Below are 18,368 nucleotides of genomic sequence, written 5' to 3'. Positions count from 1 at the left end.
CATTCCCCCCCAATCAAAACATAACGGAGAATCTCGGTGAGCACGAGAATGAGCGGTTCCATACCTCTGGCAGAAAACGAAGTTCGCTGTTTTTAAAGCCGGAATAATACAGTGCTGCTATCCACTGATGTGAAATGATACAAGAGGGTTTTGTAAAAACACACTCTGATAAACTGAATGTTATCACAATACACTCATACGCGCATGCATGAATATGTACACATAAACATTATGACACACACACACACGGAATGGACACTATTCTTTATTTCTGAATAAAACAGCAGTACATATTTTCTAGTGTCACCTACCCCCGAATTAACTTATCATTGTCAATTTTGCTTACCTGACAAGTTATTTTCGGCCCCGCTGTGTGATGGAATTCACTGAAGAATATACATTCAATCATCGTGATGCTGATATCAGTTTGTTGAACAGGACCTGGTGTCGTGCATTGGATGCAAAAACGAGAAAACTGCCTCTTCAAAAATGGTTTTCACCTCTTGTCTTTCATGTTCAGTTCCCAGTTGATTCACATTCTATGAAACAAATTCATTCGGTTACCTTTGAAAACAACGATGTTACAACTTACGAAACTCTTTGAATGAATTGTTGTCGCAGACGACACGAGACATTTTCGACAGTGAAAGTACAAGGGGAGGCCACTGTCAAAAACTTCACCCAGAAAATGTCAATCGATGGGCCAACAATCCGAGGCAGTCATTATGATGTGCAAGGTTTGTATCAATTCTAGATTTACACCAGCCCGTGATCACATCAGCAGTAAAAAGATACAAGAGATGTGAAAGCTTATAAAGCAATAATTGTGAACATTATCGTAATTATTGTGGATCACAAATGAAAAAATATGTGTTAAATCGGACACAAGACAGCGTGGTCACACTGCGTGGACAGAATGTACCATGCAGTGTCAGAGTATACATCTACTGCAGCATGCTGTGTGTTAGTGTGTGTGTTTATTTGTGAGTGTTTTTTGTCAGGATAGGATAATTACAGTTCATGTGGATAGCATCTACACACTAAGTGACTAACATTAAAGTCATAATATTTCTTTTTAACTGAAGATGAGCATGTGCTAATATATATACAAAATACAAACAAACAAACAAAAAAGATCTGATGGTCCAGTGAATCCTGATAACTGGTGAAGATTTGATCAGAAGTGCAGTGCCTTGCTGATTTTGCCATGATACATCAGATCCTCAGCATTGAGACTACTTGATTCTTGGTATTGTAAAGTTTGAATACTGACCTTAGGATATTAGAGACATTTTAAGTTGAAGAATTTTGGAGGAGATCATCACTAACATCAAAGGATTGGCCCCCTCCTTTTTATGCCAAGCCATGGACACTGTGGATATGAATTCACTGCCCTAAAGGCTGTAAAAAAGTGGGACCTTTAACCTTTAATCACTGACATGATGGGTATTTAGTTTTCATTTTTCTTTTTTCTTTTTTTTAAAGTAATGACCATGGGAGAAGCTCACCACGTGGCGTGATGCCCGCTCTCCGACAGCCATGAGTGATGTCATGGAGCGGACGCTGGCCTCCATTCCCCGCCTCCTGTCCTCAACTCTGCTGGGAGGAGGGAGAGGGGGGCAGACTCCGAGAAAGTCACAGCCCTCGCAGAGCTTTCAGAATTTCCTCAGAAATGTTGACAGTGCTCGTGGACACTCAGAGCAAGCAGCTTTGGTGAGGGTGGAGGAATGCCATTTATGCTGGTCTTTTCAGTTGGATGAATGATGTTTGTGTTTAAAAATAACTGAATCGTATCGCATGTTGACTGCACTAGAGGTTGTTCATACTTATAATACCAGTGATATTGTTAGCAATGATTTTACTGGGTTCTTTGAGCACGCCCCTGTTTCCAACTTCTGTCTGTTTCATATTGTTCACATATTCATTGCGGTCTTCGGTTGTTTATGCCCTGGCAAAAATTTTTTTTTTTTTTTTTCCCCCTATAAGCTTATCGCTTGTGTGCTGACATGCACCAGTACACTGAAATACCACATATTTTGTTTCATTCAGTGCAGCGGAAAAATCATCTGCAAGACAAGAATTTACTCCCTTGATCTTCTGTGTGTTGAAAGGTGGTGAAGTATGTGTGGGTGTATGACAGTGATTGAGCAAAAGGAACAAGGTGCACTGTGACCTGTTCTCTCTCTCTCTGTGTATGTGTGTGTGTGTGTGTGTGTGTGTGTTGTGAATAAATTTATGGGAATACGTTGTGATCAAGTGTGTGTGTGTGTGTGTGTTTCAAAGATTATTCTTTCTGACAGTACTGATAGTAATCTCTTCAACAAAGCAGAAAATAATGTTATGAATACTTGTTTCCTTTTTCCATACCGAATGTGTCTCAGGAATGTAGCACAGCACAGTATAAGTTTTAAGCTTGTTGATGCTCTTTTGCCTTTGTTTGCAATGTAATCATGTGAACTGTTGAACAATTAAAGATTATTTAAACTGGCATGGTGATGAACACTTTTATGCAATCATCTTCAGTAGTTTAGGACATCTATATGACTGAACTGAAATTACAACCACAAGCTTTTTCTTCTGTTTTTCTGGAAATTGTCTCAGTATACACTGGAGCAAAATATGTTGGCAATGAAAAGGCTTGCCGAGATGTGTATTTCTCACTGGGTGGAATAAATTCCGAGAGATATTTCATGTATAGGGTAAGACAAAATTTAATCTCATTTTCGTTTTAGAATGTCTTAAGTGTGTGAAATGTGGTGATAATGCAATGAAATAATGTGAGATATACATTATTAAAAACAAAAACAAATAAAAAACCAACAAACTTACATTGATATATATTGTTTTTTCCTCGTTGAACTTACTTTGTTCATGTTCTGACTGTTGTGAATCAAGCAGTGCTATTTTCTTTTCAATGTAATGAAAAAAATGCATTTGTTTGATTGCAGTGACACCTCCTTGAGAAACTGAAACTGAAATTGTGTTTCCAGGTGCACAGTGAGCTGTCTCGGATCAAACAGCAGTTTGAACAGCCAGACGCTTCTGTGGCCAAATGGTGCGAATCCTTCCCAGAAATAATCTTCTGCTCCATCTTGGGTTATGATGTGTCTTTCTGTCACATTTATGCGATGAAACTGGCAGCACATGGCAAGGGAGGACAGAAGAGAGTGGGCTACCTGGCTGCCAGCTTACTGCTGGACCCTACCTGCGAAATTGCCATCTTGATCACAGGTACCCAGACATGTTTCTTTTCTTATTTCTATTTTGAATTATTGGAATATACTGTGTCATGGCATGTGCAATGACTGTTTATGGCATGTGCAATGACTTTTGCTGTTTGTTTTCGTTTCTACTTTGATTTTTTTTTTTTTTTCAGTACCATATCTTTTTTTTCTTCTTTTTTTTCCAGTACCATATTAATCTTTCATGAACACATGCACATTTACTCATACCTTTCCCTCATTGCCTGTTATCTGGCTGAGCAGCCATTGCCCCATTGTGTCTTGCTGCGTGCGTTCTAAGAAATTTTGACGACTGTGTACATTAGTCTGGCTTTATTATTGCTCCAGTGTGCTGCTGCTTGTGTTCTAATGTATATGGCAGGTGATTATTTACTTTGAATTATTGGAATATCCGTGTCATGGCATATGTGATAACTTTTGCTTTACATTGCGGGTGCAGCCTCATCCATACTGCACACATATGATCATGTCCGAGTTGATTTTTTAGTTCAAATCCAACAATTTTTTTATCACTTTGTCTCTTGCCATCAACTTTATCTTTTTGCATCCACAACCACTGATGTATTCTGAAATATATATGTATATTGGTATGTGTAAAAAATTTTAAATGTTTAATCATGCTTTTGACTAAACAATGAAGTCACAATGTCTTACCAAATGGTGGAATTTGAATTATAGATTGATAAACAAAACTGTCTATCTATTGTTGAGTGTTAGTCTGTTAGGTGCTTAAAGCCCATTATATTGGGAGTTTGTGCCACGTAAGTGCTGATTGATAATAATAATAATATTGTTATCATTATTACGATGATTACTATGATTATTCCTGCCCACACGGCATGAAAACAAAAACATCATTCCCGTAACCAATATAGAATTCAGTACAAGAGATAGTAGTCTAAAAATGATATGATATGATATGGATACTCATATATCCTCGGTTGCAGACCAAGCTCGAAGCGCTTTACAAACTTGGGGTCATTTGAACAACAGGCTGCCTACCTGGGTAGAGCTGACTGATGGCTGCCATTGGGTGCTCATCATTCATTTCCTGTGTCATTCAATCATATTTCAGGCACGCACACATACACACTCAGACAGACATGTAACGTTTTATGTGTATGACTGTTTTGTTTATTTACCCCGCCATGTAGGCAGCCATACTTTGTTTTCAGGGGTGTGCATGCTGGGTATGTTCTTGCTTCCATAATCCACCAAACGCTGACATGGATTACAGGATCTTTAACTTGCGTATTTGATCTTCTGTGTGTATGTACACACGAAGGGGGTTCAGGCACAAGCAGGTCTGCACATATGTTGGCATGGGAGATCAGAAAAATGTCCACTTTACCCACCAGGTGCTGTTACCAAGATTCAAATCTGGGACCCTCTGATTGAAAGTCCAATGCTTTAACCACTCGGCTATTGCGCCCATCAAAATGTATAACAGGAATGGTGCCAGCAGCAGTGGCATGGTCATTGTTCTGTCAACAGGGACCCTGCACAGAGATCTAATGAGCAGTAACATGATGGACAACCTCATGGCCCTGAGCACAGCCTCAGAACTGATTGCAACAGAGCATATTCCAATGAGTGAGTTCAATCTTTTCTTCTTTCTCTCAAGCTCTCATGGCCTGATAAGTGAGCTGGATTTATATGAAGATTAGACATCAGCTTTTTTTCTTTCTTTTTTTAACAGCAGATGTGTTGTAGCAAAAATATAGATCAATCTGCATGCTTGGACACCTCTTTGAAACTGAAACTTCTTTCTGTCATTTTTTTCTCCGTGTTTTTTCTTGCTTAAACACTCTGTACCTCATCAGTGCAGCTGCACTGCAGTTTCTGTGGATCAGCCTTGCAAACAGCTGAGTGCACTGACAAAGCCATACTTCATGCAAAGAATGTGCAAGTCATCAAAAACATGCTCAGTTACCTTGAAAACACTGGGAAAATAGAGGCTGAAGCCAACAAGCTAAAAACACTGTGAGAATGGAGCTGATTAAGAAAGCAAAACTGATCATGCCCACTGCAGAATGGAAATACCCGTGCTTGGTCCAAGGGAAGCATCTTGTTACCGACAAATCAGTACTCGGGGTACAGAGTCTGACCTAGCCTGTCATGAATTATGAGGAAAATATTCTGTTATTTGTCGTCCCTTTTTTGATTCTGAGGAAAATATTCTTTTGTTTGTCGTCCCTTTTTTTTTTCCCCCACCCTTTTTCTCCTATTTTCATACCTTTGGGTACTTCTAAAGCAGCATTTCTTATTCAGACTCACTTCATAGTGTTTCTCCTGTTTTTTTCTTCATGCTGTTAGTGCACTGTTTTCCTTCTTGATCTTTCCCTTTGCACACAATAACCCCAAAGTGCTAAAAACAGAGCCATGCAATGTAGAAAGCCTTAACTGTATTATCATTTTAAAAGCAAGCCTTAACTGTTTCATCATTTTAAAAGTGAGCATTAACTGTATTATCATTTTAGTCCCATTGCCTTTTACAGCCACTGGGGTTGTGAATTCATTATCCTTTGTGTCTAGGGATGGGCATGGGAAGGTGGGGCCCAATCCTCTCCTTCAGCCATTTAAATGTCCCGCAACAGAAATCAGGTACCCACTCACACCTGGGTGCAGTGAGGCAACTCGGAGTAAAGTGCATTTCCCCAAGGACACAACATGTCTAGGGCCTCGAACCTTGAACACTGGTGAACACAGGATCACAAGTCCAACACCTCAAAGGGCCTCAAACCTTGAACACAGGATCAAAAGTCCAACACCTCAAAGGGCCTCAAACCTTGAACACTGGTGAACACAGGATCAAAAGTCCAACACCTCAAAGGGCCTTAAACCTTGAACACTGGTAAATGCTGGATCACAAGTCCAACACCTCAAAGGGCCATGAACCTTAACACTGGTGAACGCTGGATCACAAGTCCAGCATCTAAATGATTCTTCTGTAACAGCACCTCCACATGTCATGTACAAAATGTGTAACAAATGCTTCATTTCTTGCTGCGGAAAGAGTTGTGTGTCATGAATGTTTTGCATCATTTCTGCAGTGCTGCCCCCTGTTGTGAAGCTTCTGCGGCACCGTCAAGCCATGGTGAGAGCCAGAGCAGTCCACTGCATGCACGCTTTCTTCCGCCGAGCCCCGGCCATGATGCAGAACCACGTGCCGGAAGTCAAGGGCATGCTGGGAGACCGGGACCCCGGGGTGCTCATGGCCGTGGTGACGACTGTGGAGTCTTTGGTGGAGCGAAGCAGAGAGGAGTTCTTGGCTCTGGGCCCTGCTCTGATCAGCATACTGCAGCAGGTAGGAGTTGACAGTATCTTTGTGGGGTTGACAGTATCTTTGTGGGGTTGACAGTATTTTTGTGATTTCCTAGTGAATCATTTGTATGCCCTTTGGTGTCAAAACCCAGTTGTTACTACTAATGATATCTTATTCTTATTGTTTGTCATAAGAATTTTCTTCAGTATCAAAACCCAAGTATTGGTTAAGTTGAACAAAGTTTTCATCCTGATAATTTGTACAGAGCAATTGTTTTACCAAGCTGTTTAAAGTACTTGTACTGAAATGTTGTTTAGAATAACAGACCCTATGGTATTTACTGTGGTTATTGACAGTCTCATGATCTTACATTGGCACCTGTTTGTATTTAACCTAAATGTAATGAAATTCTTACAAGCACTTTTTGACACTTTGACATTTTATTGACATTAACTTCAAAGTTCTAATGCCAAGGGGGTGCATGAAGTCAAAAGTATCTATCAAATATACAACAAAAACAAGTGAATAAATAAATGCACTATGAGTTAAGTGACCTGCAGCGTTCAACAAATGGACACGAACGCAACAATTTAGTGTTCAGTCTCTTCGTGTTAAAGCACGTGTATCAAAGTACGAAATTCTGCTGCTGCTTCGTTCTCTCTCTCTTTCTCTCTCTCTGCTCGCACGGCGCTCGAGCCATAGGATCAGCAGTTCCAAGGTCATTATGCAGGCACGCACGCATGAACCAGTTCTGATAATCAGGGAAAGAATGGCAGTCTTTCTTTTTTTCTTTTTTTTTTGGGGGGGTCTGGGGGGGGTGGGGGTGGGGGGCAAAAGTATGATAGTTATTTTTGTTATTTTGAAGTAAACAAATTATTTAAGTATTATGTAGTAAATTGTATTTCAATAACTAGAATCATGCCACAGTGTGAGTTTTAGATATTGTAATTTTGCTGATTCAAATCATCTTTCTGTGGTTTCTTTTTGGTCACTTAATCAGTATGTGCCATTCAAGATGCACATGTGCTTGCATCACTGTGAAGTGAATTTTCAACTTAACAGTTTTGAATACAGTGTAAAGAGCACAGCAGGACAGGCAACATTGCCTTCCCTTGCCTTGCCTTGCCTTGTCTTGTCTTACCTCCTTGTCATGCTCAGATGGACAAAAACTACACCACAGTTTTTTATCATAATAATTGTTCATATGAAAATTAAACAAAAAATCCAACAAACTGATATATTTTGTTGAAAATCACGTCTTTTTTTTTCCATTTAGGATTGGATTGTATTTCTCAATGTATTATCGCTGGATTTTTCCAACAGGTATGGGCTTGCAAGCTCATAATGTAATATCATGTGGATATGTTTTTGTTTACAGATACGAGCTTACAAGTTCCCCGCTCACTTCTGTTACCACGGGTTACCGTTACCATGGCTGCAGGTCAAATTGCTGAAGATTCTGACCTACCTTGCCCCCCTGGACGACAGCATGACCTCTGCCGTCATCCCTCTCCTTTCCCTTGTCCTCAGAGACACAGTGGGCAAAGAGATGATGTCTCTGGCCATTCTGGAGGAATGCCTCATGACCATTGCTGCCTTGGCCAGAGCAGCGGGAAATCCCAAAGAGCCTCAGGGCACAGAGAAAGAAGGGAGGGAAGCAAGGCAACAGGGTGCCGAGAAAGAAGGGAGCGAAGCATCAGCAAAGGTGCAGCCTCCTTCCAGTGATAGCAGCCCGTCACGAGAAGAGGACGCATCTGGTGATCTGTATCATGGTTTTGGTGAGGACAATTCAGCATGGGGCAAGGCAGAGAAGGATGAACGGAGAAGGAAATGCGCAGAAGACAGTGATCGGAGGATGTCCCAGTGGAAGCCGTTGCTGGAAGACACGTCCAGGTGCGTTGCCAGCTTCCTGGGAGCGGACCTGCCCAACCTGCGCTACATCGGGGTCAAGGTCCTGACCCAGCTGGTGTCCGTCAGCGTGGAGCTGGCTGTGCCTCACAGGGACAAGGTTGTGACCTGCCTCAATGACCCTGACCTCATTGTTCGCAGACAGACGCTCAGCTTGCTGCACCGCATGGCCGTGCCGGACAACTTCAAGGCTGTGTGTGCCACCATGCTCAAGCATCTCCAGCAAGGCAACCTGAGCAACGAGGCAGATGTCATTGACATGGTGGTCGACATCAGTCATCGGCTGAACACTGACCCTGACTGGTACCTCCGCACCATTTTCCCCCTCCTATCGTGGCGCTTGGATCAAGCGCGGCTTTCTTCCATCGTGGACAGCATGCTGAGTTTCTTTCTGAAAACGTCTCAGGACTCTTGCTGGCCTCAGTTTCCAGACCTGCTGTTTACAACTATGGTGGACAACATCATCAACTGTGAAGGCAAAAGCGATCCTTCGGTCAAGTTTAGTTTCCACATGTTGAGGTTCGTTTCTCTGCCCGGGTGTAAGTCTTTTCCAGCAGAGAAGTTTTTGGCAGCATGCATATTGTTGCTAACCTGTGATAACCCGGCAGTGGAACTGAAGAATGAAGTGGTGCTGTGTGTGCAAGCCTTACTGCTGAGAGGCGTTTTGGACAAGGCTGCCGTGCTGGCTTGGGCAAGGGACTTGCTAGGTAAATGTGACCACACCACTCCATACCACCACCACATCCGACTGTCGGAACTGCTCAGGTTGGCTTCTTTAGATTTGAACCTTACTTCTTTGTCTGTTAAGAAATTACCAGAACAGATGGATTTTACTTTGTCTTTTCTGGATTCTTCCTTTAAAACTGCGCCGAAAAGCAGCCAGCCCCTTTTGAAGAAGCTTCGCAATGCTGAGGAACAAGAAGCAGACCATAGACTTTTTCTGCCGCAAATGGCCAGTCCATCGTCAGTGTCTGCAAAGTCTGAGGAAGCATTGTCCGACGTGCCCAGTCGTGACAACAGTCCTCTCTACGCTGTCACTTCTCCTCAGTCAGAGTCTGGCAAGGAAGGTTTACCAAGTGTGCTGCAGACAGTCCCTGTAGTGAAACGGCGCTGGACAAAGGAAGGTTTCAACAACAATGCAGAAGAAAGGAAATCCTCTGACGTGTCACCGATGGGTGACCTCACAGCGGAGGTCACACAGATTCCTTTCCAGGCTGCAGAAGAGGGAGATAAGGAAGATCTGACGCAGGCGCTGTTCCAGGGGTTGTCTCCCTCTTTTCCACTTATGCCGCCCTTTCTTCCTCTTGCTGCCAAAGCCTTCACGGTGTCTGGGTCACACAAGTCCTCCTCATCTTCAGGCTTTGAAAGTTCTTCATCACAAAACTCCACCACCGGCACAAGCGCTCAAGATGCTCCAATAGCTGGCAATCATGACTTTCCCTCTTACACTACCACAGCACCCACATCTCAATACGCTTTGACACATACAAGACCGGAACTTGAGTTAGACACCGCTGATGATGAAAAAGTTTTGTTTTCTCTTTCCTCTCCTTCTCCTCCTCCTCCAAACATCTGGAAGGCGTTGCACACGGCTCACATGGACAGCCAGGCAGAAGCTACGCCAGACACAGAGCAGCCCTTCTCTGCAGCACTGGTGGAAGGTGTGTCATCAAACCTGGAATCAGCGAGCATCCTTTCCATCAGTGACGACAGTTTGGAGAACACCAGCGGCAGTTCCATCCCCAACTCTCCAACAAAGCACACACTTCAGACTCAAAGCCACCCAAGTTCTTCTGAAGAGAAAGGACCGGAAGATGGTGGCGATGCTGACGAGACGCTGCTGTCACTTCTTCTCGAAGCGCAGATGATGGAGGAGAAGGAAAACGATGAAATGGCTGAACACAGCACTGGTGGTGAAGAAGGAAGCTTGTACAGTGGATTTGAAACATCAGCACAGTGCACTCACGCTCAGGACAGCAGGGATCCAGAATTATAAGCAGCCTGTACAGATGAGCATCAGTGAAGTTCAAGCAGACACATACACTCAGAGATAACAAAGAACAGTAAGACATGAAAAGTAATAGCAAAAAACACCAAGAACAGCTAGAAAAACAAAAAAACAATGATGTGAAAGTGAATGGGTGATGACTGCTCTGGATATGTCACTTCTCTTGAAGGTTACAAGGTCTGTACATGGTTGTTGTCATTGTCATTCTGTTTTTTGTATGCAATTCCTGAGTATTTGTTCGTTTGATTGTTTTGAAAATATTATGCATGATTGTTATTATTATATTATTTTTGTTTTTGCATGGGATTCTTGAATGATTTAGTTTCGTACATGACATGATGAATACATTATATATGCTTTTGTATTACAGCACATGATTCTTGAAAGGATTTTTTTGTTTTTATGCACCTGCTGCATAATTCATTGTTGCCCTTATTTTCCTACAACTGCATGTGATTTTTTAAATGGAGTTTTCCAATATTGCCTCTTTGTTTGTTTTTAAGTACTAATTTGGAGATTTCAACGTCTCTTAAAATGTTGAACAGAGTTTTACACGTTTTTTTTAAAATTTTATTCTTTTCAGTTTTAAAATGATTAAACAATAAAGATATTGTTAGCAGCTTAGCCTTTCATGTCTAGAACATTGTGGAGAGTGTAGTGAAACTTAATGATCTTGTAATTTAGGAAAAATTAGTTGATATACATATAGTTACCAGAAGTTTTGAGTTAAAAACATGAAACAAAAATCAAACCTACCCACCCACCAAAAACAAAAAATAACAACAACAAAAAAAATCCCACCGAAACAAACCAATCATCATAATTACTCTTTAATCATTACATTCCGAGAACAAGTTTAACAGTTACAATGACAGAAAAAAAAGGCCTGGCCACATCTTTTTTTCTGTCCCTGAACCACAGTTATACACTCATACATACCCATCAGTTGATTATGATTATGGGTTATTACTGTTATTGTATGATAGTATTATTACTATTAAATGCCTGTCTCTCTCACACACACACACACACACACACACACACACACACACACACACACACACACATGTGCATGCATGTGTACTTAGTCACTACAGAACCGTGCATCATGATGCATAATACTTCAAAAAGCAAACACCTTCCATTATGACCAGATTAACTACTATAACCCTGAATGTTCATTGTTTGAAATCTAAGACATCTTAAAACTTAAGCACTGTCCCATCTATGGTTTTATACAGCGAGAAAGAGAGAATGAAGTAAGAGAGAATATTCCATCAGGATTAATCAACGTGAGCATGTATCAAAACATGCTCCACATTCGAATCCCATCAAAACACACTGCAGTCAGTATTTATACTTGTTGTGGGTTAACTATAAGCTTGACTAGCAGACCAGTTTTTCAATTGTGGTGCTATATTTCATTGTAACCTTTAAACTTTGCATTGATATTTGTGATCTCTCTTCTGTTATGAGCGCTTTCTTCAATACATTAAGAAAATGTTACAGAATAGGATTGGTCAATGGTTTAATGAAAATTCTAAGATTTCATCAGACATCTTTAGGGCAAAACTCCCCCCTTGCCCCTGCATCCCCCCAACCCCCCACCCCACCCCCCACACACACCCCACCCACTCCCCCAAGACTTTTCCAGGTTCTGGAAATGCTATTCCCAAGACATTTCCTGTAATGAGAGTTGTCATGTCATTTTCCCAAGACTTTTCCAAACCTCACGGATGGTGTGAATTCAGGATTAAAGAAATAAGTCTTGTTTATTTCTTGAATTAGTAATATAGTTTCCTTGTTTTTCCCTTCTTTTTTTTTTTTAAGGGGAGAAAATGATAAATACACTAGGCAGCAAGTCTCGTTTCACCCTGTACCCCTTCTTTCATTGAAAATTCTGTGCAAATTATGAAACGATTTCTAATTTCGTGGGACCAGTAACTGCAGTACAAATTTGGAAATCTATTGAAAATGGCATTTTGACATTGATTGTGGTTAAAGATCATCATGCAAACACAATAAGAACAGCTGTTTTAAAAAAAAGAGAAGTTTTTTTGTTGTGTTTTTATGAGCTATGACAGATTCGGTTAGGTGACTTCTGATCCAGTGTAATCAGGGTTTCAGGCCCTGCTTCAGCATGGTGTTGAAATTAGAAACAGACTTTGGTGAAAGTCAGTGTGATGTCATATTATTAATTGCTAAGAAAAAAAGAAAAAAAAAAGAAATGATGAATGGCAATGCCAGTCAAAGGAAAAGGTAGCACTAACAGAGGATATTCTGGTCAGTGGTTGTCTGCGTATTGTTCTGGCTTTGCTGGTCGCACAGATGGGTCAGAGAATTGTTTTCCTTGTCACAAAAGTTATACATTATCGATAACATTTCCTTGTCACAAATTCATACATTATTGAGAACATTTACCAAGGTGTTTCAGAAATTACCTTCCAAGAACTGACGATCACTTGTAGACTGACACTGTTGTTATAGCTGCTAATATTCTGTGTTTAATTTCAAACTAAAAAAAAAAAATGATGTGGCTTCACTTTCTTTATTGTTATGTTTAAACTGAGCAGTAAAAAAAAAAAAGATATTCTGTTTTTACCTTCAAACTGGAAAGAAAAGTCGTATCTTAAAAGTGTTTATCTTGATTCTTATCTTAAAAGTCTATCTTATGATATCATGGTGTTATTCACAGCAGTCAACAGATATTCTTTGCTTGGTTTTTAACTGAAAAGAAAGTATACGACTTGATTATTGAATTAGTTAGTGTTGTTGTTATTATTATTATTATTGCAGCAAACAGATGTCTGCATTTACTTTTGAACTTTTATGTGTGTGTGTGTGTGTATGACTTTATCATTTTTTATTCTTAAATACATCTTGGAGTATGTATGCCAACAGATTTAACCATACAAGGGTAAATTTACATGTTGAATGATTCCAATAGGAATTACTGAAACTGATTTTGCTGTGATTGTGACCTTTGGGGAAAAAATTTGCTACAGGGAAGCAGAGTTTAAATGTTTTCCATTCCATTTAGTGATGCTGCAATTTGTGAAACTTATGAATCCACTGAATTGCATGATTGTACTCAGTTGAAGAGGCATGTTTTATTTTTTTATTTTTTTTTTTTTTTATTTTTTTTTTGCTGCCCCATAATCTGCGCCGTTTCAGTGGCATTACTCCCACGCCGCTCATTTAGATTCCCCCATACACGGCCACACCCGGGTTCGTCCGTCGCAGTTCCAGCGTCGGCAGTCCACAGGGAACCATCGATGTTAGGTCGCCTGGAGGCCACACACCAGAGGAGACCCTGCACTGCTGCTGAGTCACTTCGGTGGTGTTCAGTGGTGCCTGTTCTGTTTTAACGTACTTAGGACACCACCTACTAAGCCCCCTACTAACGACAATAATGGCTTAGTCGCGGAGCCAGACTGAGTGAGCGTCTCTCCCAGAGTGGAGACCGCCACCACGTCCCTCAAACAACAGCCCCCCCATGAATTTGCCGACACTGACGACATTAACAGGACTCACCCCAAGCACAGAAGTGGAGGGGTATCGAAACTGAGGTCACCATGAGAGCAGGGCATGAAAGGCCACAGACTTTGAGACTATTTTGTTTATATTGATGACGATGAAGGAGAAGGAGGATGACGATGTTGCTATGGAGGTCCATTTTGGTTTGGGACTACGTGACAAGACTGTACTCTACGCTTCCTGTCATAATGATATCCCGGCGTTAACCAGGCCCGAGAGATACAGACACTTGCAGTGTTGGTCAGGTAATTAGAGCAACACACCCAAAGACGCATCCTTGAAGTGGATGACACTCGACTGTGTGGTCCCAGTCTCCCCATTTAAGCCCACAGCACACTCAACTCTGGGTAGGAGCCGGCCACGGGCCGAAAAACCCACCTCCGCTGGGATTCGAACCCGCGTCCTCCCAGCCGTCAGTCCGCGACGCTAACCACTTCGCCACGGCGGCTGGTAGGCATGTTTTATTTTATTTACAATTTTGCATGCATCATGTGGACAGTATCGAAGAAATGTGTTTTGTGTATATATTTCCATGGCTTGGGCATTCTTCCCTCATTCCTTCATAACTTAACTGCACAGCAATGTGTGCTTGAAAACATGATTTTCCATATTATAGCAAAGCATGCTAGACTGTAATTGATTTCATTTTATATACTTCACCAAGTTCAAATCTCATGGTTTTACCTCTTAAAAACAGTATTTGTTCTCTTTGTGTGCTGTAGCGTTTGCACGCGTCATAGAATTCAGTGGACAGATTAGTTGCAGTCTTTTTAGTCATCTGCAGTCTGACCAAATTCTTAAAGAAAATGATACCAGTGTTAACTGGATACAGGTCATCAGGCCTTCAATTCAGGGCAGTGTCAGCGAGGTTTGATAAAAACTGACACAAAGTATGGGCCACAAATTAAGAATTAGCAAAAACAAAGAAGTCAAGCACAAGAGATCAGTCATTGAAGAAAGAAAGAAGCATCCGACATGCGAAATGTCCGCAGTATGGATCACATTCGGAAAGTGAAAAGGGTGTGTGCAACTAAGGCCCTGGCAGTCTTGACGATATTTATTTTCTTTACATTTTACTGTAAAATTATGCAGATGTTGTATTGGTTTGTTGCTGGTGGTGTGTGCATCTGTGTGTATTTATATATTATGTTATTTGGAAGTTGATTTGGTTGTGAAACTGTTATGCCACTGATGTATGTATCTGTGTAAATGATGCACAAGAAGATTGATGAAGTGCTGCTTTTAATTGTTAAGTGTACAGGTATTTCTGGTACATGCTTTTATTAATAAATTATTGTTACAACTACTGATATTATTGTTGATATATAATATTATGATCATCGTAATCATCATCATCACCATTATTACGGGCATTATTAAGCATCTGATTATTACTGATATTATTGTTGATTAATAATATTATTATCATCATCATAATCATCATCATCACCATTGTTAATAATCTGTTCACAATTATTCTGATGCTTAGGGAAGAGGTGCCCTTAGGAAAATCCTGACAATACTGCCATAAACACTGGGGTTTTTTTTTCACTCACTGCTTGCCACAGGCATCTGATCCTGTCCGATTATATGTCTACAACTTTAGTGGATCAAAGCCAGCAAATTATACAAGTGTAAAACAATGGTGGCAAGAAGGTGTCGGAATAATATGATGGGCTTATTTAATAAAGTAGAGCTCATGCACTTTCAGAACCTGGTGTTTAGGGAGCCAGCGTAAATTGTTTGCATGTCCTTAATGCAAATAGCAATCAACCTAAGTAACACAAAACAACCAAGGGTACCATACAAGTTAAAAGTTATGTTATGAATCATTCATTTGAAAAATCTACAAAAGCCCAAAAATGTTAACAATTTATATAACTGCCAGCTCTCTTCAGTGCATGGGGGCTTACCAGTTATGAAAATTATTCCTGAATCTTCCTTTAAAAAAATAATAAATAAATAAATCCCTTAATTCAAAATGCTAAAAGAAATTTTGGGAGAGGGTGTCATGCTTTAGAAACTGTGCAACAAGAATTGGCTAAGTGGAATTGCAACCAGCTTTATGCATTTTTTTTTAAATTCAGAAAATGAATTTCAGTGTTCAGTCAGAAAACACAAGCATGCCTGACATACATTGTTCCCCCCAAAACACAATATGGCTGCCAAAACGAAGTGTAAGACTGATGATATGCATACAATACTGAAACCAGTACACAGCAGTCACAGTGGAAGAGAGGAAGGTGCAGGGTGTTCTTGCAATGTACGAGGCTGAGAGGTACACTCACTGACACTTCACTGACAAAGTTGTCCACTAGCAAAGCGCTCCAGTGGCAAATCACTGCACTGGCCAAGATTTATACTGGCAAATCGCTCCACAAGCTAAGTGCTCCCCTGGCAAAGTACTCTCCTGGCTAAGAACCCCCCTAGGCGCTCCCCTGGCAAAGCACTCACCTGGCTAAGTGCTCCCCTGGCAAGGTACTCTCCTGAATAAGCACTCCCCTGGCTAAGTACTCCCTAGGCTAAGCACTCCCCTGGCCAATATTAAACAACAAATGAGTAGTGTTAATCTTATTATGGATAACAGTACTTTTTTTGGTATGTTTGTTAAAACAAGGCTGGTGGAACAAGTACTAGCTTTTTGTATTTGGGTGTCCCCTTGCATATTCTTTTTTTCTGATCCCAGACTGGTCTCAAAGCCCACCTCTTCCCAAAATAGCCTCTCTTCCCTGCCTCTTCATTGTGCATTGTCTTCAGTTTTTCCAGTTTTAGAGTTGCGCATGCGTGTGAATGACTGGTGCGGAAGCGCTTTGATTTGTCTCTGCACAAGATTCAGCGCTATATAAATATAATTATTATTTATTATTATTTCTTGAAAGAGGCCCTGTGGCAGAATCAGACACATTGGTCTTCTGATCCAGTGTTCACCTCTGTTCAGGGTTTGAGTCCCCCATTTTGGTATGGTGTTGTGTCCTTGGGAAAGGCACTTTTCTCTGATTTTCCTCACTCCACCCAGGTGTGAATGGGTACCCGACTTAAGTTGGGGAAGGCTAAAACAGTGGATGAAAATGACTGGGTGCCATGTTCCAATGCTGAGCCCCAGGCACAGTGGATTATGAATTCGCTGTAAAAAGGCTATGGGACCTTTAACCGACGACTTTCATGATGCAGCAACTTAATTATGTTATGAAGCCTTGAGGTAAAGCATAGGCCTCCAGACATTTCTCTGTGATTATTTGCTAGCAATCCAAGCAGCTTATTTTGCATGCTACATTTGTAATTCCCCCTGTGTTCACTGAGGCAAATTTGTGTTGCTAAATGCTTGGAATGGAGAGTAACTTCTGCATGTGACTGTGAATTAAACCACTGTTGACTATTCTACTTTACCTGAATCTGTTTAATCCTTTGTTAAGTCTTTGTTAAGAGTGTGTGTGTGAGTGTGTATGTGTATTTGTCCCCCCCCCACCCCCCCCCCCCCAGAGAGCAAGACAAGTTCACAAAACATCAAATAAAATGTCACAAACAGACACAAACGATGTAAGATACATGAACCCAGAGACAAAAACGTCCCGGAAAGCCACAACAAACAACAAACATGCATGAAAATAACATTTCTAATGCATAAAAGGTTGGCAAAGTCAAAGCAAATCGATGATGTCACTTATTTGAAAAATGGCGGCCACTGAGAATGATTGTTTACCTACTGCCGGAAACGGCATTTCACTGGCTAGCAGACGGCGGTCTAATGGTGAGATGTTTATCACTGAGTTGCCGCAATAAATTTTGGCTGAGAAGAGCAAACAGATAGGCCTGGTTTGCATCAGTATGACATGGTACAGTATATGACACCAAACTGCATTATTATTATAATTTGTAAAAAATTTTTTATCAACCTGCATTTATACAAAACATTTAAAGTCCAATGATACCTTTGACAAGGCATACAATATATATTTTTAAATTCCAATATTTTGGCTTGAAGCCTTTATCTGACAAATAAATTATCACAAAGACTGACATGAGTCAGTGTTAACATTTTGTCAAGAAAACGTGCAGCTGAAATGTCACAATGTCTGACAGGTGATAATACTACAATCTGGACACCTTTGAGGCATACTAATTTTGTCATTAAAATTTCTATATTGAAAACATCACAAAATTTCTGGAAGAATATATTATAATCCAATGTGGAGAGAAACGTTTTATGTCAGATGTTAATCTCTCTCTCTCTCTCTCTCACACACACACACACACACACACACACTTTAAGATCCAGATACAGAATATATTATTTGTGATCAAACTTACTGTTCAGAGTATTTTGGGTGGAGAATCTCATGACTAACACGATCACTCAAAGAACACCAATCACCCTCTTTAACCAAGTAAACAACACAAAAACCAAGAG

General features: G+C 40.7%; 2 protein-coding genes across 2 annotated transcripts in view; one reads left to right on the top strand and one right to left on the bottom strand.

Annotated features, from left to right (window-relative positions):
* LOC143299400 (GATOR1 complex protein NPRL2-like) overlaps positions 1-649 on the bottom strand; it is a 29,707-nt gene extending 29,058 nt beyond the window's left edge. The window contains exon 1 of the mRNA XM_076612581.1: positions 347-649. Coding sequence (XP_076468696.1) covers positions 347-409 — 63 coding nt within the window. The 5' untranslated portion in view covers positions 410-649. The remainder of the gene's footprint in view (positions 1-346) is intronic.
* On the top strand, positions 599-13,542 carry LOC143299398 (uncharacterized). Its single transcript, XM_076612576.1, has 6 exons — positions 599-737; positions 1,486-1,713; positions 2,991-3,231; positions 4,737-4,835; positions 6,296-6,549; positions 7,886-13,542. The coding sequence occupies exons 2-6, from the start codon at positions 1,540-1,542 to the stop codon at positions 10,409-10,411; spliced, it is 3,294 nt and encodes a 1,097-aa protein (XP_076468691.1). The 5' UTR covers positions 599-737; positions 1,486-1,539; the 3' UTR covers positions 10,412-13,542.
* Positions 13,543-18,368: the final 4,826 nt, after the last annotated feature.

Source organism: Babylonia areolata, chromosome 25 (assembly GCF_041734735.1).
Source record: "Babylonia areolata isolate BAREFJ2019XMU chromosome 25, ASM4173473v1, whole genome shotgun sequence".
In the NCBI taxonomy this organism is placed as follows: domain Eukaryota; kingdom Metazoa; phylum Mollusca; class Gastropoda; order Neogastropoda; family Buccinidae; genus Babylonia; species Babylonia areolata.
Note: the sequence above shows the minus strand (reverse complement) of the source record. Positions and strands in the feature narration are given on the sequence as shown.

Excerpts from the sequence above, each read along its gene's own strand:
- LOC143299398 (XM_076612576.1), top strand. The coding sequence starts at position 1,540 with ATGAGTGATGTCATGGAGCGGACGCTGGCCTCCATTCCCCGCCTCCTG. Across the intron at positions 1,714-2,990 it reads ACTCAGAGCAAGCAGCTTTG|GTGCACAGTGAGCTGTCTCG; the intron begins GTGAGGGTGGAG and ends TTGTGTTTCCAG. Across the intron at positions 3,232-4,736 it reads AATTGCCATCTTGATCACAG|GGACCCTGCACAGAGATCTA; the intron begins GTACCCAGACAT and ends TTCTGTCAACAG.